At 39.1% G+C, this 19,951-nt stretch overlaps 1 protein-coding gene across 1 annotated transcript in view; it reads left to right on the top strand.

The window, feature by feature from the left end:
* Positions 1–19,710, top strand: part of LOC122661810 (protein RBL) — a 33,263-nt gene extending 13,553 nt beyond the window's left edge. The window contains exons 3-5 of the mRNA XM_043857324.1: positions 17,290–18,380; positions 18,482–18,740; positions 19,454–19,710. Coding sequence (XP_043713259.1) covers positions 17,290–18,380; positions 18,482–18,740; positions 19,454–19,674 — 1,571 coding nt within the window. The 3' untranslated portion in view covers positions 19,675–19,710. The remainder of the gene's footprint in view (positions 1–17,289; positions 18,381–18,481; positions 18,741–19,453) is intronic.
* Positions 19,711–19,951: the final 241 nt, after the last annotated feature.

The raw sequence follows: 19,951 nt of genomic DNA, 5'->3' as shown, positions 1-19,951 counted from the left end.
TCATGAACTGTGAATGTGGTAGGATCTTTAGGATCACGATCAGGAGGATCATTGGTAATGTATTTCAGTTTGCCCTTGGCATATCTTTAAGCTTGAACTGCCTGGGCCCATAATAAATAATTTGAAACTCCTGAGAGTTTAATAGTGGTAATCGGTACTTGAACATTATCCGTTGGTGGTTTAGGATCAGCCATAGATATAATTTATCAAGTCCAAACAGTAACAGTAGCAGCAACCAATCGGCAGTAGTAGTAGCAGTAACAAGTGGATTTCACTTAGAACTAGATTAGGGTTTGAAACCCAAAAGCAGTAGCAGTAACGAATCGGCAGAAATAGGGTATGTAAACCCAAGGTGGCAACAGGGAATTGCAACAGAAATAAGAACCAGCAGAATAAGGGTTGAAAGAAACCCAATAATAGCAGTAGTCAGTCAGCAAAAGTAAGATTTGAAAACCTAAGAGTTGCAGAGAAAATCCTATCGGCAGAGATAGGATGTAAATAAGTCTGTAAAATTCTGTACCTGAAAATTGATGTGATGGATTGATTGGAGTAAATTAAAGGCTTCACTGTGGAACAGAACAGAAAAAACGGCTTCACTTTGGATTGCAAGTAGCAGCAAACTCCAGAAGTGATTTCTAAGCAGCAGCACAGTCGCACGTAATAGAAGAACTCAGAAGAAGGCAGAAGATATCCTCGAGTAGGTAATGTAAACTGAAGACTCCAGTCGACCCTTTGCTTCAGGTATGTAGTTGCAGTTGAACCCTAGTTTTCTCTTGAAAACTTCATCTAGGGTGTAATTATCAGAATATGCAGCATAGGGTGCTGCACCCTTTAAAGAAAATTGATTACTTAGAAGACTCTCAAGACAATCTAATGGTTGTGCTCTGATACCATGTAGCAAAACACACTTGAAGAATACCAGAACCGAGAAGAGAAGAAGATGGGAAGAGAAGTGAACTGTCGGATATGACAGTCTCACTCAGCATACTTGTATTTATAAGTTGAAATTACAATAGAAAAGAGAGAACTCCTAATCTGATTAGGAATTCCTAATCAGGATAGGAGTCCAAGTTACAATAGGAGAATAATAAAACTAAGACTAACAATTAGGACTCAAAGTAGAACTAGGACTACCAACTAGGACTACAGCAACTCAAAGAGAAATGGGACAGACTCAAACTATAACTAGGAGTTTATAATCCAAATTATAAAACACAAAAACCAAATCACAGTTCACGTGAACAGTACTTCAACAATATAGAATTAAACAAAAGTCCTAAGCCATGATAAACTCAGATTTCATTCAACTTTCCAATCTTTCACAAATCTTTGGGTTGCAAGCCATTATATAGAATTAAACGAAAGTCCTAATCCTATCTTGAAACTGATACTTGACTCGACTCTATCTAGTCTAATCAAAAGACAAATCAAATAAAACTGGACTCTTAACTTGATGTAGATCAAAACATGAAGAAGAGGAAGCCAAAACACTGTTCATGTGAACAGTGTCACAGGCCCTTATTTGCCTTGGTGTGAATATTATTAGAAGATTCTGTGGGGCTCAAATTCAGATTGCATGGTGCTTTATGCGTCGGGATTTAGAATTTTAGTTTAGTTTTTAATTTCAGATTTAGAAAGTAGGCTTACGTTTCTATTTGTAATTAGACTAAGTTTCTATTTTGAACCTTGTGACTAAGAGTTTCTATTTTAGTTTAATTACTTATAACCCAAGTCTCAGCCTTATAAGAGACTTTCTAATTTTTTAATTTATATTTTGGAGCTCAATCCTTGGGGCTTTATATATTGTAACCTGCCTATAGAGGCACCCCACGATTTTATGAATGAATAGAGCTTGCTTTTGTGCAATGTTATTGTCCTATTGTGTGGATGAAGGCCTGAGAAGCCTGGCTAGTGAGAGCCAAAACCCCTAGGGTCTGAGAGAGCCTGGATGAGACAGCCGAATCTCCTTATTTCCCTTTATCTTCTTCCTTTGCCCTATTCGATTCCCTTTTGTTGCTGCTGGTGCCTGTGACTGCTACCAGTGCTGGAGATCACATTGAAGATTAGATTCAATCCACCAAATTGAGATATTAACTGCTACTGCTGTTCAACACAAAGGAGACCACTAGCATCCCTACGACTCCAGTTTCTGCTCAGGCTTGCTGCAAGTTTCAGACTTGAATAACTCCACCATCAGGCACTGGAACCACAAGAGATTTGGAGGGCTGAGTCACACAACCAAGGGCTACACTTGACCCCTGGTTTGGTGTCCTAACACTCACTGGTTTGGGAGATCTGCTTTAACCTTCTAATGTTGACTTCAGTTCATATCTCAGCAACCAGCCATCACAACAGGCTGAGATTGGAGTACAAGACCTACTCAGTCTCTGCTCCATTCGATCCAAGTTTGACAACAAACTGCTGGCTGGGTTACCTAGTATTTGTTACCTTCTATTTTGGTGTTTACCTTCTAATTCTGATTTGCTTCTATTATTGATGATCCGTTGCAATTATTAACGATTCTACTGTAGAGTAGTTCTTAGTTGAACCCCCTTTCTACATTATTTGGTATCAGAGCCATGGGTGATGAGGAGTGTTGCAACAATCCTCACCATGCTCCATTGAGTACTGATGAAGATCTTGCTTTAGCTGTCTGACAGTTGATGGTAGAGATTGCTTCCTTGAAGAACGATGTGCTGGAAGTGAGGGAAAACTCTAGGCAGCAAATTGTGGATAGATTTCCATGTATTCATCCGCCTTGTTTACCTCCAAGGGTTCCACACCAACAACACTACGATGATGAAGCTGCTGACTTTGGTGCATGACGTCAAGATTATAAGCTCAAAGTCAAACTTGAACTAAAAGACTACAATGGGAAAGCTGATCCACTTCTGTACTATGAATGGATGTGTGCTTTAGATGATTACTTTGATTGAGTCGCCTTGTCTGAAGAGCGAAAGATGAAGCTAGCTCGTGCCAAGCTGATTGGGGCAGAGAGTGGTGGCGTAGCTGTCTGAAAGTTGATGGTAGAGATTGCTTCCTTGAGGAATGATGTGCAGGAAGTGAAGGAAAACTCTAGGCAGCAAACTGTGGATAGATTTCCACGTATTCTTCCGCCTTGTTTACCTCAAAAGAGTTCCACGCCAACAACACTACGATGATGAAGCTGCTGACTTTGGTGCACGACGTCAAGATGATAAGCTCAAAGTCAAAGTTGAACTAAAAGACTACAATGGGAAAGCTGACCCACTTCTGTTCTATGAATGGATGTGTGCTTTAGATGATTACTTTGATTGGTTCGCCTTGTCTGAAGAGCGAAAGATAAAGCTGGCTCGTGCCAAGCTGATTGGGGGCAGAGAGTGGTGGCATATACATGAGGAAAAGTTGTATCGTCGTCGTGAAAAACCTACCACATGGGGGGAGATGAAAGAAATATTGATCGACAAATATTTATCCTTTACCTTTTAGCGATGGTTACATGATCAGCTCAACACTATTCACCAAGGCTCCGTGACCGTAGATGTTTTGAAGATGGAAGAGCAACAAGCGAAGAAACCACAAGTCAGTGAACCAGTACTTAAAATTGAGGTTAATGTTGAAGAAGTGCCAATGATTTCTATTGTCAAAGAGGAGCTAGTCTTTGATGTTTCGAATGTTGAGGCTTACATTGAAGAAATTGATGCAAGCAAAGTTGAAGCCATGGACGATGTGGAACTTTGCACTATAGTTGTCTAAGTGGTTGAGGAAGCCATTGAGGAGATGGTGAATGACGAAGAAGAACTTAGAGAGTTGGAGTTTGAAGCAGAAAAGGTCGAAGAGACATTCGTGAACAACCCCATGGACACAATTGATGATGTGGAAGTTGAACACGTGGAGTTTGTTATTTTACCAAAGTACTTTGAAGAACGAACTCCACACATTCTGGACTACATCAGTATCTTCATGGAGCTGCAATAATATTTGTTCGGACAAAACTTGACATCTACTACACCAAGCTTATTCCTACTCTCTTCAAAATTCAAGGTCGAATTTTTTCTAAGAAGGGAAGAGTTGATATAGATAAAAACATGAAGAAGTGGCCAAAATATTGTTCACGTGAATTGTGTCATAGGCCCTTATTTTGCCTTAGTGAGATTAGAAGATTCTGTGGGGCCCAAGATCAGATTGTATGGTGCTTTATACGTGGAGGTTTAGAATTTTAGTTTAGTTTCTAATTTTAGATTTAGAAAGTAGGCTTACGTTTCTATTTTTAGTTAGACTAAGTTTCTATTTTGAACCTTGCAACTTATAGTTTCTATTTTAGTTTTATTATTTATAACCCAAGTCTCAGCCTTACAAGAGACTTTCTAATTTTTTAGTTTCTAGTTTTGAGCTTAATCCTTAGGCCTTTATATATTGTAACCTGCCTATAGAGGCACCCCACGATTTTATGAATGAATGAAGCTTGGTTTTGTGCAATGTGTTGGAAGAACCGTGGGAGAGAGAATGAGAGAAAATTATATCTTGTATTCTTTGATAGGTAAGCCCCTCTATTTATAATAGAGGGGCAAATACAAAGAGACTGAAATAGGCGATGTGGGACTAAAACCCACATAGCCGACTGTAGACATAATTACCCCCAACTAACTGTCTCTATAAGAGCAGTGACTTAAACCTAATAACATAAGAATTAAACTACCGCAAAAGGACCAGAAGATCCCCACGGTGTTTTGGATTACATATTCCAACACTCCCCCTCAAGCTGGATTATACAAATAAGTAAAGAAAAGCTCCAGCTTGAACTAATAAGAAAAAAACTCCATAATAATGCTAACACTCCACCTCAAGTTGGCGCATATAAGGTACTAATGGCAACTTGAAGAAAATGGGAAGAAACTAAGTTGGAACAAAGTCCAACTTGACAGATGAATGAAACTCCCAAATAAACCTTCTAGAACTTGAAAAAAAAGATCTTCAAAACCTGGGCAGACTTGATCAACAAACTTTCACCAATCTTTAACAGCTGTCTAGTGTTGAATCTCTGACTGATAATCTTAAAGATAAGCAACTAGGGCAGCAAGCAGCGGAAACAAATAAATCAGGTAGCAGAAATGATCAACCCAACTATAGAACCTCATATAGGAGGGCAATAACCAAATATCTTCAATACTCTTCATCTCCCCCTTACGGCAAACTCAACCCAATAATGAAGGATACCCAATAGCAATGGTGGAGAAGACTGATCTATATTTTGCACCAAACATCTTGCAAGTTCTGCTTTCTGCAATGGCTGCAGGTGTAGTGTACATAATCCCCCCCTCACGTGTAGTAGTACACGTGGACAGATAATGGAGATGATGTAAGAAATAATGCAAAAGTATAATACTCAAGAATTTTCCAAAAGGTGCTAAGGGTAATGGAAAAGGAAGAAATGGCTATGTAGAGAATACCATAAACTTCCAAAGTGGTTATGGGTATATGTCAAAGGTATTGTATGGGAGGTGATGAAGTGAAAAAAAGCTGTGGGATAAAGAATCATGGACAAAAACAATGCAACACAGTAATCATCAACCTTCTTTAATTGATCATATTAATTCCAAAAACACCAATCTCCAATGGTCAGATCAGAATTATAAAAAACAGGTCTGATTTCTAGAAGGAGAAGGCACCATTCTTCAAAACTTGATCGAGCTTCACACAAGGAAGAATTAGTGTGCGAAATTCCATACTATAAACTCCCATATGCTAAATAGAACTAATGAAGATATCCGAGCAGAATTGATGGAATAAGCTTCAACAAAAAACTTGGATCAACTCTGAATTACTAACCAATGCTAGGATCAAGCTCCCAAAGTAAGCTGGATATGAACCAGTAGAAAATTTCCACACAATTGAATAGGTTCGTAGTTGCAACCAATAACCATGGAACACACTGTTGTAATCCTAAATAAGCTGATCTCCAGGGTAGTCGATACGAGTCTTCAATAATGAAAGAAATTCGATCTCCAATAGTAGGATACTCAGTCTCAATAATAGGGCAGTAGTAGTCCTCATAAAGGTAGCAGTAACATGTCAACCAGTTATGCTTATAGAAGCCAATCAATAGAACCAGCAAGGTACGTAGTAAAGCTCAATAAAACCAGCAAGTATAAGATAAAAAACTCAACAGATCCATAGGTAGTTGAGGCAGCCAGCCACATAGGAACAAGTAAAAGAATAGGTTGATAAATGATGAAATCGAGCCATAATTGTGAACCTGAATTTGTTCAAAATAATTCGATGAATGATGCTGAAACTTGGGTTGAATACTCTGATTTGTATAAGACTCTCCTCAAAAAATTAGCTTGATAGGACAACCCAAACCCTAAAATTGATTATTGTTAGGGTTTTAGAAAACCCTGAAATTGAGATCGATGTAGGGAAAGGGGACTTCAATTGCTGATGTAGACTTGCAATAGATGCTGATCAAGACTGTTAGAATGGAACCTCCAAGGTGAACAATCAATCTCCAGTAAGAGTGAGACTTGATCTTCAAAGGGAAGAGCTTCCAAAAAATCGCAGAAGAATAGGGCAACAACCATTGCAGTAAAATGGACCTTCTTCAAGCCTTGTATGGACATAGGGGAGTTCTCTTTTAATGTTAGAACCACCTCCAAAGCACTTCAACAACAACAAACATCCCTATCCCAAGTCAATTTTTATCAGGGTTTTGGAAAATCCTGAAAAGCTGAGATCGATTGGGGTAGGGGTCTTCAAAAAGTTGGATAGGTGCAATATTGAGGTTGATTGGTCATTGAAGTGGAAGTGGAAGTGATCAGCACCCCAAAAATCAGCAAAAGCTGAAACCTGTAACCTTCAATTCGATTGGATTCAGGGTTTTGGTAGGATTTTTTGGCAAGTAACCAAATTAGAAGGTTAAAGAGGCTTTGCTGTAAAAACTAATCCAGCCATTAGAAAAGGTCCAAACTTAGGTCGAGTGGGGCATATAGTAGTAGGGAATCACCCCTAATAAATCAGCTGCATCTGAAAAGGAAAACCCCAAAATTGATTGGAGTGAGGGTTTTAAAAAAAAACCTTGACAAGTTGGGATCGATTTGGGTATGGAGGCTGGATAGGTTAATGAAAGATGGAGAAAAAGAAAAAAGGGAAGGAGGAGAATGGAATATGGTAGAAAGGGGCTGGAAAAGGGTGCATAGGAGTCTCCCACAAGGGAGGATCAACCATCTTTAGTGATAGAAATCAGATCTCCAAAACATTTTGGAAAGCCCCAAATCACAAAGATGGTTTCAGCAGAATTTTAATGAAAAAAAAAATCGATAGAATGGTGGAGTACAGCAACTAAATCATTGGTTAATGTTTTTACCTCATTAGTGCTGCCCCTTACAAGGATAAGAAGAAGAATACCAGAAGAAGGAGAAGCAGAGAAGAAGGGAGAAGTCGATTGATTGAAGAAGGTCTTGTTCTTTCTTTCTAAGCTAGATCAAACCATCTTTGATACCATGTTGGAAGAACCGTGGGTGAGAATGAGAGAAAATTAGATCTTGCCTTCATTTATAGGTAAGCCTCTCTATTTATAATAGAGGGGAAAATACAAAGGGACTGAAATAGGCGATGTGGGACTAAAACCCACATAGCCGACTGTCGACATAATTACCCCTAACTAATTGTCTCTATTAGAGTAATGACTTAAACATAATAACATAGGAATTAAACTACCCCAAAAGGAACAGAATACCCCCACAGTATTCTGGATTACATATTCCAACACAATGTTATTGTCCTATTGTTTGGATGAAGGCCTGAGAGGCCTGGCTGGTGAGAGTCAAAACCCCTAGGGCCGAGAGAGCTTGGATGAGAGCCGAGTCTCCTTATTTCCCTTTATCTTCTTCCCTTGCCCTATTCGATTCCCTTTTGTAGCTGCTGGTGCCTATGACTACTACCAGTGCTGGAGATCACATTGAAGATTAGATTCAATCCACCAAATTGAGATATTAATTGCTGCTGGTGTTCAACACAAAGGAGACCAAAAGCATCCCCGCGATTTAAGTTTTTGCTCAGGCTTGCTGCAAGTTTCAGACTTGAATAACTCCACCATCAGGCACTGGAACCACAAGAGATTTGGAGGGCTGAATCACACAACCAAGGGCTACACTCGATCCCTGGTTGGTGTCCTAACACTCACTGGTTTGGGAGATCTGCTTTAACTTTCTAATTTTGACTTCAGTTCATTTCTCAGCAACCATCCATAACAACAGGCTGAGATTTGGAGTACAAGACCTACTCAGTCTCTTCTCCATTCGATCCAAGTTTGACGACAAACTGTTAGCTGGGTTACCTAGTATTTGTTACCTTCTAGTTTGGTGTTTACCTTCTAATTATGATTTGCTTCTAATATTGATGATCCGTTGCAACTATTAACGATTCTACTGAAGAGTGGTTCTTAGTTGAATGCCCCTTCTACATTATTTGGTATCAGAGCCATGGGTGATGAGGAGTGTTGCAACAATCCTCGCCATGCTCCATTGAATACTGATGAAGATCTTGCTTTAGCTGTCTGACAGTTGATGGTAGAGATTGCTTGAAGAACGATGTGCTGGAAGTGAAGGAAAACTCTAGGCAGCAAACTATGGATAGATTTCCACGTATTCATCCACCTCGTTTACCTCAAAGGGTTCCACGCCAACAACAATACGATGATGAAGCTGCTGATTTTGGTGCAGGACATCAAGATGATAAGCTCAAAGTCAATCTTGAACTAAAAGACTACAATGAGAAAGCTGATCCACTTCTGTTCTATGAATGGATGTGTGCTTTAGATGATTACTTTGATTGGCTCACCTTGTCTGAAGAGCGAAAGATGAAGCTGGCTCTTGGCAAGCTGATTGGGGGCAGAGAGTGGTGGCGCATACATGAGGAAAAGTTGTATCGTCGTCGTGAAAAACCTACCACATGGGGGGAGATGAAAGAAATATTGATGGACAAATACTTATCCTTTACCTTCTGGCGAAGGTTACATGATCAGCTCAACACTATTCACTAAGGCTTTGTGACCGTTGAAGTTTTGAAGATGGAAGAGCAACAAACGAAGAAACTACAAGTCAGAGAACCAGAACTTAAAATTGAGGTTATGTTGAAGAAGTGCCAAAGATTTCTATCGTCAAAGAGGAGCTAGTCCTTGATGTTTCGAATGTTGAGGCTTACAGTGAAGAAATTGATGCAAGCAAAGTTGATGCCATGGACGATGTGGGACTTGCACTATAGTTGGCGAAGTGGTTGAGGAAGCCAATGAGGAGACGGTGAATGACAAGGAAGAACTTAGAGAGCTTGAGTTTGAAGTAGAAAAGGTCGAAGAGACATTCGTGAACAACCCCATGGACACAACTGATGATGTGGAAGTTGAACATGTGGAGTTTGTTATTTCACCAAAGTACTTTGAAGAACGAACTCCACAATTCTGGACTACATCAGTATCTTCATGGAGCTGCAATAATATTTGTTCGGACAGAAACTTGACATCTACTACACCAAGCTTAGTCCTACTCTCTTCAAAATTCGAGGTCGAATTTTTTCTAAGAGGGGAAGAGTTGACGCTGATAAAAACCATGAAGAAGAAGATGCCAAAATACTGTTCATGTGAATAGTGTCACATAGGCCCTTATTTTGCCTTGGTGAGAATATTATTAGAAGATTCTATGGGGCCCAATACCAGATGCGTGGGGATTTAGAATTTTAGTTTAGTTTCTAATTTCCGATTTAAAAAGTAGGCTTAAGTTTCTATTTTTAATTAGGCTAAGTTCTATTTAAAGAGGCACCCCACGATTTTATGAATGAATGAAGCTTGCTTTTGTGCAATGTTATTGTCCTATTGTATGGATGAAGGCCAGAGAGGCCTGGTGAGAGCCAAAACCCCTAGGGCCGAGAGAGCTTGGATGAGACAGCTGAAGCTCCTTGTTTCCCTTTATCTTCTTCCCTTGCCCTATTCGATTCCCTTTTGTTGCTGCTGGTGCCTGTGACTGCTACCAGTGCTGGAGATCACTTTGAAGATTAGATTCAATTCACCAAATTGAGATATTAACTGCTGCTGCTGTGCAACACAAAGGAGACCACTAGCATCCCTGCGACTCCAGTTTCTGCTCAGGCTTGCTTCTAGTTTCAGACTTGAATAACTCCGCCATCAGGCACTGGAACCACAAGAGATTTGGAGGGCTGAATCACACAACCAAGGGTTACACTCGTCCCCTGGTTTGGTGTCCTAACACTCGCTGGTTTGGGAGATCTGCTTTAACCTTCTAATGCTGACTTCAGTTCATATCTTAGCAACCAGCCATCACAACAGGCTGAGATTTGGAGTACAAGATCTACTCAGTCTCTTCTCCATTCGATCCAAGTTTGACAGCAAACTGCTGGCTGGGTTACCTAGTATTTGTTACCTTCTATTTTGGTTTTTACCTTCTAATTCTGATTTGCTTCTAATATTGATGATCCGTTGCAACTATTAACGATCCTCATCGTCTCCATCATCCATTCTCTATAGCCACCCTCCATCAACCTCCATCATACCTACCCATAACCCACTCAAACCAGATTCAAATCAGAATTCTCTTCTATAGTTGATCTTGGCATGTAGTCCTTTCTTCTTCCTCTGTAAAACCAGAACCCAGCGGCAGCTAGCCCTCTTTCAAATGAGGAAACTCGAGCTACTTAAATCCAATGGATCTGAATCTTTGGAGACTGACTCGTACTTAATAATTCCCTTGAATATGATCAAGGGTATGACCCATAATCAAGGAACAAAAGAGTATTTTGTTGCTGTAACATCTAGTCTCTTTTTTTCTGTAGGTCGAGACGAGATGGTCTGTGAGTTGAAAAACTACAATATGTCATTGAGAACTCCGGTAGACTCAAGATCTCGACCCAACTTACGTTAAAAAAGTGCCAAATCTTGAGATAACTCGAGCTATCTCGACCGAGAGGCTGCTCCACTGCTGCTGCCACTGGTTTTTCACCATATTTTGGGCTGTATTTCGTTGGAGAAGCTGCTGCTGGCATCATTCAGCTACACCAAAGCAAGATTACTGCATGATTTGTGGTTCTTTACATCAATTTTGAAGAACTCAATATTCCTAGTCCCAAACCAGCCTCACTTATACATGCCTCAATATGACAGTAGCAGTGGATCTCACACCTCATGGCAACCATCTCTTCTATACTCTAGGATAGGGGACTTGGCATATGCTGATGAGAACTCTTATGTGACTACTGTGGCAAACTATGTGCAACAATACAACAACAATATGACATGGGAAGACTATGTGGCACTAGTGGGGACTAAATGCGTGATTCAATCACATTTTATGGGATTATAGTTGTAACATTGTTAAACAAATTGATGTATTGTACACTTTAACATTTCTAATGCTTATTTAAGTTGTTTTACATTAATTGAATGTTTTGATTGCTTTCTATTACTAAATTATGTGTAGAGTAGGGTATTTTAGTACGTTGTCGCCTACTAACCTAGGGTCTGAAGTGACACTCCTATTTGGTCTTTGTTTTTTGCAAAATCTGATAGTGCCATTGTGTTTAAATGGCCTAAAATAGGCTGAGTACCAAATTTCAAACCCAAACTAGGTCTAAAACCCATCGAAACCAGGTTTCGAGTTGAAAAAAAAAATTGTAGAAAACCTAAGACCTGTAACCAGTAACTTGAGAGAGACGAGAAGAGAGAAATAGAGAAAATAATAGCTTAGAATAATATCATTGATAGGTAAGCCCCTCTATTTATAATAGAGGGGAAATTACAACGAGACTAAACTAGGCGATGTGGGACTAAAACCCACATAGCCATTGTACCTAATAACATAATAAATAAACTAACCCCAAAGGGACCAGAATACCCCACGGTATTCGGATTACATATTCCAACACTCCCCTCAAGTGGATTATACAAATAAATACAAATAAGTAAAGAAAGAAGATCCAGCTTGAACTAAAGAAAAAGAACTCCTAATAATGCTAACACTCCCCTCAGTTGGCGCATTCAAGGTAATAATGCCCAACTTGAACAAAATGGGAAAAAAACTAAGGTGAGAGAATCCAGCTTGATATATGAATGTAGTTCCCAAATAAACTTTTAAGAACTTGAAAAATAGATCTTCAAAACTTGGACCGACATGATCAAGCAAACCGGATTGGAATGTCTTCCAAAAAGGCAGCTTTCATCGATCTTCAATAGCTATCCATGATGAATCTCGGTTGTCATAATGACATAAAATCTTGAAGTTAAATAACTAGAGCGCAAGCATGAAAACAAACGAATCGAGCAGCGGAAAAAATACGTATCAACCCAACTGAAAGTCCTCAAATAGGCAACAACCAAATATCTTCAATACTCTTCAATACTTCAATCTCCCCTTACGGCAAATTCAACCCTATAACGAATGATACCCAATGGCGCAATGGTGGAGAAAATTGATCTTCTATGTTTTGCACCAATGTTCCCAAGTTACTGCGTTATGCAATGTCTGCCAAGTATATTGTACATAATCCCCCTCACGTGTAGTACACGTGGACATAACGAGATGATGTAAGAGAGATAAGGCAAAAACATAATATTCCAGAATTTTCCAAGAGGTGCTAAGGGTAATGGAAAAGGAAGAAATGGCAAATTAGAGAATACCATTATCATCCAAAGTGGTTATGGGTATATGCCAAAGATATAGGATATGAAGGGAATTAGAATAATTGAAAGGAACGGTGTTGGAAAAAGGATGGCATGGCTGTAATTTGGTGGAAATCCACTTTTAAATACAATCCAAGCTAAAGGGCAAACTGGTAATAAATCAGAATTTTCAAGGGTCAATTGGGTAGTCAAATAGGGGAATGTATGAAAAAGCAATGGCAGTTCCGTAAATAACCAGAATTATGCAAGGGGCCAATGGTAAATAAAGAAGTAATGGGACATGAAGAATTAGTATTGTTGTATGGGGACAAATTAGGCAATGACATGAAATATGGATATGAGCTAAATTAAGCATAAAACCAAGGGTTTTTATGGAAAATGATAAATTATGGGATTGGCATGGGATATGGTGACATAAGTGACATGGGGACATAGGGAACATGGGAGACATGGGGTAATAAAGGACAAAAGAAAAAATTACTTAAAATAGGTAATGTGACTGTCCTTAGTTTTCTTGGCACGTAACCAAGAAAAAGAACCCAAAACTCACGTTAACTCTAGAAATCATGTTCTACCTCCACAACGAAAGCAACACTTTTGCGAAAATCAAGGAACAAGAGCTGCAGCGACACTATTTACAAGGATAGGGCCTCAACAGACACCATGGTCGTCTTCAACCTTTGTAAAACCAATACTAATCAAACACAACCAGCAATCGAGGCGGAAGCCCGGTCGTCGTTAGTACCGGATTCAAACAGATATTGAGATTCAATAGTATGCCATCGTCACTTTGAAGGACCTGCAACTAACGAAACCATGGGGAAAAGAGTGCGACCCATCGACCAAGAGATCATGCCGAGAAACAAGCAAATCGGGAAGAACCAACAACAAACCCATCAAGAACCTAGGGCTCGAGTAGCGGTTCACCAACCTCTAGCATGAACCGAGGGGGAAAGACAATGAATCAAAGCAGTAGGCGGTAACCAAGCACATATCACGGTGCAATCGAGGCGGAAAACCAATAGCGTGAACCAAAAGCGAGAAATCTGGGAAATAAAACAAATAAAGTACCGGACGGAACTTGCAACCGAGAAATTCGGAAAAAACGTCTTCAACCTTGCAACCAAGAAACCTGGTAAAGAAGGAGGCGGCAAAGCAAACAGAATAGCGGACTCAACGATTCATATGATTAATATACATCAATCTTCAACGAAACTTATAGGAAACCTTAGTTCTTCTTCGTTTATGAACAAGGGTTTCTCCATAAATCGGAGAACTTTGAAACGACTCTCAAAACTGCAAATCTTGGAGAGAATTAGTCACTGGTTGCCCACTACGATACCATGTAGAAAACCTAAGACTGTAACCAGTAACTTGAGAGAGACGAGAAGAGAGAAATAGAGAAAATAATAGCTTAGAATAATATCATTGATAGGTAAGCCCCTCTATTTATAATAGAGGGGAAATTACAACGAGACTAAACTAGGCGATGTGGGACTAAAACCCACATAGCCGACTGTACCTAATAACATAATAAATAAACTAACCCCAAAGGGACCAGAATACCCCCACGGTATTCTGGATTACATATTCCAACAAAAATGCACCAACTCGACCGAGATCTCGAGATATCTTGAGACAACTTGGTTTTTCCCAAGGTCGAAACTTGGTTAAGTTCCGAGTTTTAGTTCCTTGGTATGATGATAGTTGAAGATGAAGTTATATAGGTGGCAGCCTAGAGTCCCACTAGTTGCTCAACCACCGGAATCCCACCGAGGTCACAATCGAAGGAGCCCACCATGATCCCACTTGAGTCTCACAAGAAAAAGTTCTCATGAAAAGAGGACTAAGTCTTTATTTGAAGAATTCTGGACTGCCAAAACAGCCTTCCACGATTTATATTTATATAGGGGAGGAAGGAGTTCCAAAAACCACTTAGATACATGTAAGCAATTAATGGACTGTTGGTATTCCCAACCCATTACATAGAAAACATCCACCCATGCATCTAGGAACAATAAACAAGAATATAGGAACTAGAAACAAGAAAACAATAAATCTGCCTAGGAATATAAAAAGACACTTAAGTACTTAACTACCTGGATATATGAAAAGACTCTTAAATAAACCTAGGAAATACGAAAATAAGCACTACCAAGCCTAATCCCGTATGCCTTCCTTGTACCCATATTTTAGGCCCTTTAAAGTGGCCCATTATAAAGAAAACACATAGAATCAAAGGCCCCAATATATGCATAACCTCACCCAAGGCTTATTTCCAATAAAATAAGCCCATTACGTGACTTCTCTGCATCAAGACGACTTCTTGTTGCTTCAATCTTTGTCTTTTATTTTGGTTTTCAAATATTCTTTTACCTGTTATTCTCTCATGTCCATAGTTGTCACGTCGTCACGACGATCCAAGTCGGTGGAGGGGTGTCTAATCGATATATCGACAAGTTGTCCGCCATGGCGATCATGTTGACCATGTTTTATTTTTTATTTTCTCTATTTTTAATGTCATTTAGTATGCTATAATATATACCCTATAACATAAAAAATCAACATGAAAGTGTACTATTAATCTAGTATGGTTTAATTCGTGAAAGTGTAATTAATGGATAGTATATATGAAAGTATGAAACCATGGATTAGCCTATCAAATAATTGATAGCAATAGTCTTGCTGATGATAAAGTTGAAAAATCAAATGATAGGCTAACCTGTTTACTGAAGCTTGATAGCAATAGTCTTTCTTCAGCTGATGTGAATATGTGCTTGCTGCTGTTGGTGTTGCTTTACCAAACAAAAAAATATTGTTCTCTCCCTCTCTGTCTCTCTCTCTCTGCGTGTGTGTGAGTGGTGGACTACTGGCTGTAATAAATCCCTCCCCCTCTGTCTCTCGACTCTCTCCCTGTCTGTGTGTGTGTGTGTATGGCTGTGTGCAAGGCAAGAAGAAGAAAAAAGATATAAAGCCCCTTCTCTGTGACTGTGCAAGCCTGCAACTGCAAGGCAAGAAGAAGAAAAAAGAAAAAAACCCCCTCTCTGTGACCGCAAGCCTGCAACTGCAAGGCAAGAAAAAAAAAAAAAAAAAAAAAAAACCGAGAGGTTTGTGACTGTGCAAGCCTACAACTGCAAGGCAAGAAGAAGAACCGAAGAAGAAGTTAAGAAGACGAAGAAGTGAGAAGAACAACTGAAGAAGAAGAACTGAAGGAGAGAATTGCCGGAAGTGAAGAAGTGAGAAAAACTGAAGAGAAAGAACTGAACTGAAGGAGAGAGTTGCCGGAAGACTGGGAGTAGGAGAAGAAGATGAACCAAATAAAAAAAAAATTACTTACCTGCTTGAAGAGGTTGTCGATATTTACACTTCTCCAGCTCCATGACGCCATGGCACCAAAAAAAAATTACTTACCTGCTTGAAGAGGTTGTCGATATTTACACTTCTCCAGCTCCATGACGCCATGGCACCGTGGTGCCATGGCGACGCCATGACAGCTATGCTCATGTCCCATACTTTTATTTTGCTTCCTTGTTTGTCTCCAAACAATAGTTAGTAAAATCCCCTTTGTGTTCCTTCTTCTTTACATGCCTAACAACCCCTTGAAATTTCTGGTATATTATGAGATTGCCACTGATTATTAGATTTGAGCTTTTTGTTGATTGGGGGGGCCCATAAGCGATCTGAATCGGGTTATTGGAACCCTATATCCGCATCATGTTTACTGAGGGAAGTGGTCAATATGAGCAACATTGCTCCAGTTACAAGGCTAGGCTTGGGTACTTTCACAATTTTCAATCATGACAAGGATCTTGCAGGGTCTACAAGAGGATGTTACAAAAAGGGAATAGCTATTTCCGCTTCTGTTTCTGCTGCTTTTAGAGCAACATTTCATTCGAAAATATTTCCATACAATTAAATTGAATCTTTGTTCTGGAACTAGCAAAAAAAAAAGGGAAATAGCTGATCACTTCACGAAATTTCCCAATCAATAATTTAATACCCTTCCTAAAGGTGAAACAAATCTCTGGTATTATTAGATTTTGTTGTCTTTCCATATTATTTCAGACAAGGCTAAGTTAAATTGAATTGACTTTTCTTTTTTACATATTAATTAGTCAATAGTTATACAGCTGTTACATGTGTCTTACTGAGACTAATGCCATTGCCTTTGGATTTGACTAGTCTTAATTCTTTAGATTGTAGGAATTGGGTATTATTTTGATTATTTTAATTGTTATACAACACATTTTTTTTTTGTGAATAGTAAGATTAAAAGTAACTTGTATTAATTGAATTTATAGTGCTTCCTTTTGTTATGGATTTAAGATGTATGAGTGGTTTTTAAAAACTAAGCTTTATTTATTCTGTCTTAATTTCAGTATATGCTTTTGTTATGGATTTAAGATGTATGAGTGGTATTTAAAAACTAAGCTTTATTTATTCTGTCTTAATTTCAGTATATGGATATTGTTCTTTTTCAGTTTGGTTTCTTTCAACCTTCATCAGAGTTTTAGTTTACGTCTTTACGATACTTGAAAATAGTTAAGAACTTCTCTGCTTTTTGAGTTGACAGTTTTGGTTCAAATCTTTGCAGCTGACTGGTTAATTCTTGATTTACTCTGTCACAGCTGGTTGCGCTGATGGAAGTTGTGTAATCTGGGATTTTGAGACCAGGGGGATAGCGAAGGAACTTCGAGACAAAGACTGTGTTGCTCCCATTACAAGTGTTTGTTGGTCAAAGTATGGACGACACATTCTTGTGTCAGCTACCGACAAGTCCTTAACACTTTGGGATGTTGTTAATGGGGAAAAGATAACTCGCATGACTCTGCAGCAAAACACACTGCATGCTCGCCTACATCCAGGTTCCCATACTTCTTCGGTCTGCCTGGCATGCCCACTGTCATCTGCTCCCATCATTGTTGACTTGAATACTGGAAGCACAACTGTGCTGCCGGTTTCAGTCTCTGATGCAGGCAATGGAACTGTCCCTCCCTCACGCAATAAGTTTTCAGATGGGTCTTCTCCTTTCACTCCAACTGCTGCATGCTTTAGCAAGTATGGGGATCTAATTTATGTGGGGAATTCCAAAGGAGAAATACTCATAATTGACTACAAGAACATCCAAATACATGGAATTGTTGCCATTTCTGGGGCAGCTGTGATTAAAAATATTGTATTCAGTAGGAATGGGCAGTATCTTCTAACAAATTCAAATGATCGCACAATCAGGGTCTATGAGAATCGTTTGCCCCTGAAAGATGGAGCTAGTGCTGTTGATGACATGTGCAAGAGCATGGATAATGAGCTGCAGGGTATTGAAAAGTTGAGGACTGTTGGGTCAAAGTGCTTAGTACTTTTCCGAGAGTTTCAGGATTCAGTCACTAGGATTCAATGGAAAGCACCCTGCTTCAGTGGTGACGGTGAGTGGGTGGTTGGTGCTTCTGGTAGCAAAGGAGAGCACAAGATCTATATATGGGACAGAGCTGGGCATCTGGTAAAGATCCTTGAAGGTCCCAAAGAAGCCTTGACAGATCTGGCATGGCATCCTGTGCATCCAGTTGTGGTCTCAGTTTCCTTTTCTGGCTTGGTTTATATTTGGGCTAAAGATTATACTGAGAACTGGAGTGCATTTGCTCCAGATTTCAAGGAGCTGGAAGAAAATGAAGAATATGTTGAAAGAGAAGATGAATTTGATTTTATGCCAGAATCTGAAAAAGTAAAAGACCTGACTAGATCCATTCAACACATTATATTTTCTAATTCTTTTTTTTTTTTTTTTTTTTCAAATTTCTTTATTTTTAAAATGCTTATCTGCAGGTAAAAGAATCGGATGTTAATGAAGATGACGAAGTTGATATCATGACAGTGGAGAAGGATTCAGCTTTCAGTGATTCAGATTTGTCACAGGAAGAACTCTGTTTCTTGCCAGCAGATCCATGTCCAGATGCTGAGCAACAAGATAAGTGTGTTGGAAGTTCATCAAAGTTGGTGGATAGCAATCATTGTGGATCCCCTCCTTCTGAAGGGGCAGGACAGAATGGTCAAGCAATGCAGCCTGTGTCAAGTCCAGCAGAAGGTAAAGTTGTAGCTTAAGCGTATGTTCAAAATTTTCAGCAACTTAAATTTCAATAATTTTAATTGTCCAGTTAACAACTAGGCCATATGTCTGCATCTAAGATCTCTCTATTTGGCTCACAGGGCAAGGGATTGGGTCCATTGGGATATGATGGGTTCCATGGAAGAGGTCTTTTGAGAGAGAAAAAAAAGACGTAGACATTATAGTTATTATTTTTTCTGAGCATCCATAATTAATTGATATCAACCAAATGAATGAAACGCCAGATACAGTATCTTACACATTAATAGTTACGTTAAAATATAGGAAAAATATCACCATTGCTTTGGAGAAAACATGTCCGAGGATCAGATGCTTTTAGGTCATCCAGTTTGAATTTTGGCATGGACAATCTCCTAGGATGCCGACCCAAATTCAAAATTGTGCCACGTACTTGTTGACTACTAGTATGATACTGGTATTTTCTGGGTCAGGTTTGATTGATGAATGTTCTCTCTACAAGATACTCCTAATCATCTGTCTCAAACTAGCATTTTATAAAACAATGAGGGAGCTTTGAATCAAATTCTAATGTTGATTGAATATTTACTGAATAAAGTAGGGAAAATGTTTTTGTTCATCAACTGACTTTTTGGTGTTTCCTGCCTTCGATGAGATTATGAAGTTTTCTCAAATTTGTGCATATGTTAATGGGAGAGTTTATGCATTTGCAGCCATTGATAATTCTGTTGCAGAGGGTACAGGTGTGGCACACATGAAAAGAAAGCGGAAGCCGTCAGAGAAAGGGTTGGAGTTGCAGGCCGAAAAGGGCAGAAAGCCCCTTACAAAGATCAAAGCTTCTAGTAAGTCGTCAAAAGTTAAGAACAAGTCTATTGTTGGGCAAGATACAGATCTCTCTGAATTTGTGGACGATGTAACTGATGACTATCAATAGATGATTCCAACAGCTATTTTAATATCCAAACTCTCACATTTGTGAAAAAAAAGTTACTGAAATTTCTTGCTTCTGGTTCAACAGTGTGATAGTGGTACTATGTCTGATTCTTGCCTTTTTCCTGTTACTTTCATTTTTTGAATGTTATATTTCATTTTTCATCTCTTTATTCTCATTTTTTGTTTAGACCCCAGTTTTATGTATCTTATTTTGTTTGGATCTATGTAGCTGACCCCATTAAGTTGGGATAAGGCTGAGTTTGTTGTTATTAGCTGCT

Source organism: Telopea speciosissima, chromosome 5 (genome assembly GCF_018873765.1).
Source record: "Telopea speciosissima isolate NSW1024214 ecotype Mountain lineage chromosome 5, Tspe_v1, whole genome shotgun sequence".
Lineage (NCBI taxonomy): Eukaryota > Viridiplantae > Streptophyta > Magnoliopsida > Proteales > Proteaceae > Telopea > Telopea speciosissima.
Note: the sequence above shows the minus strand (reverse complement) of the source record. Positions and strands in the feature narration are given on the sequence as shown.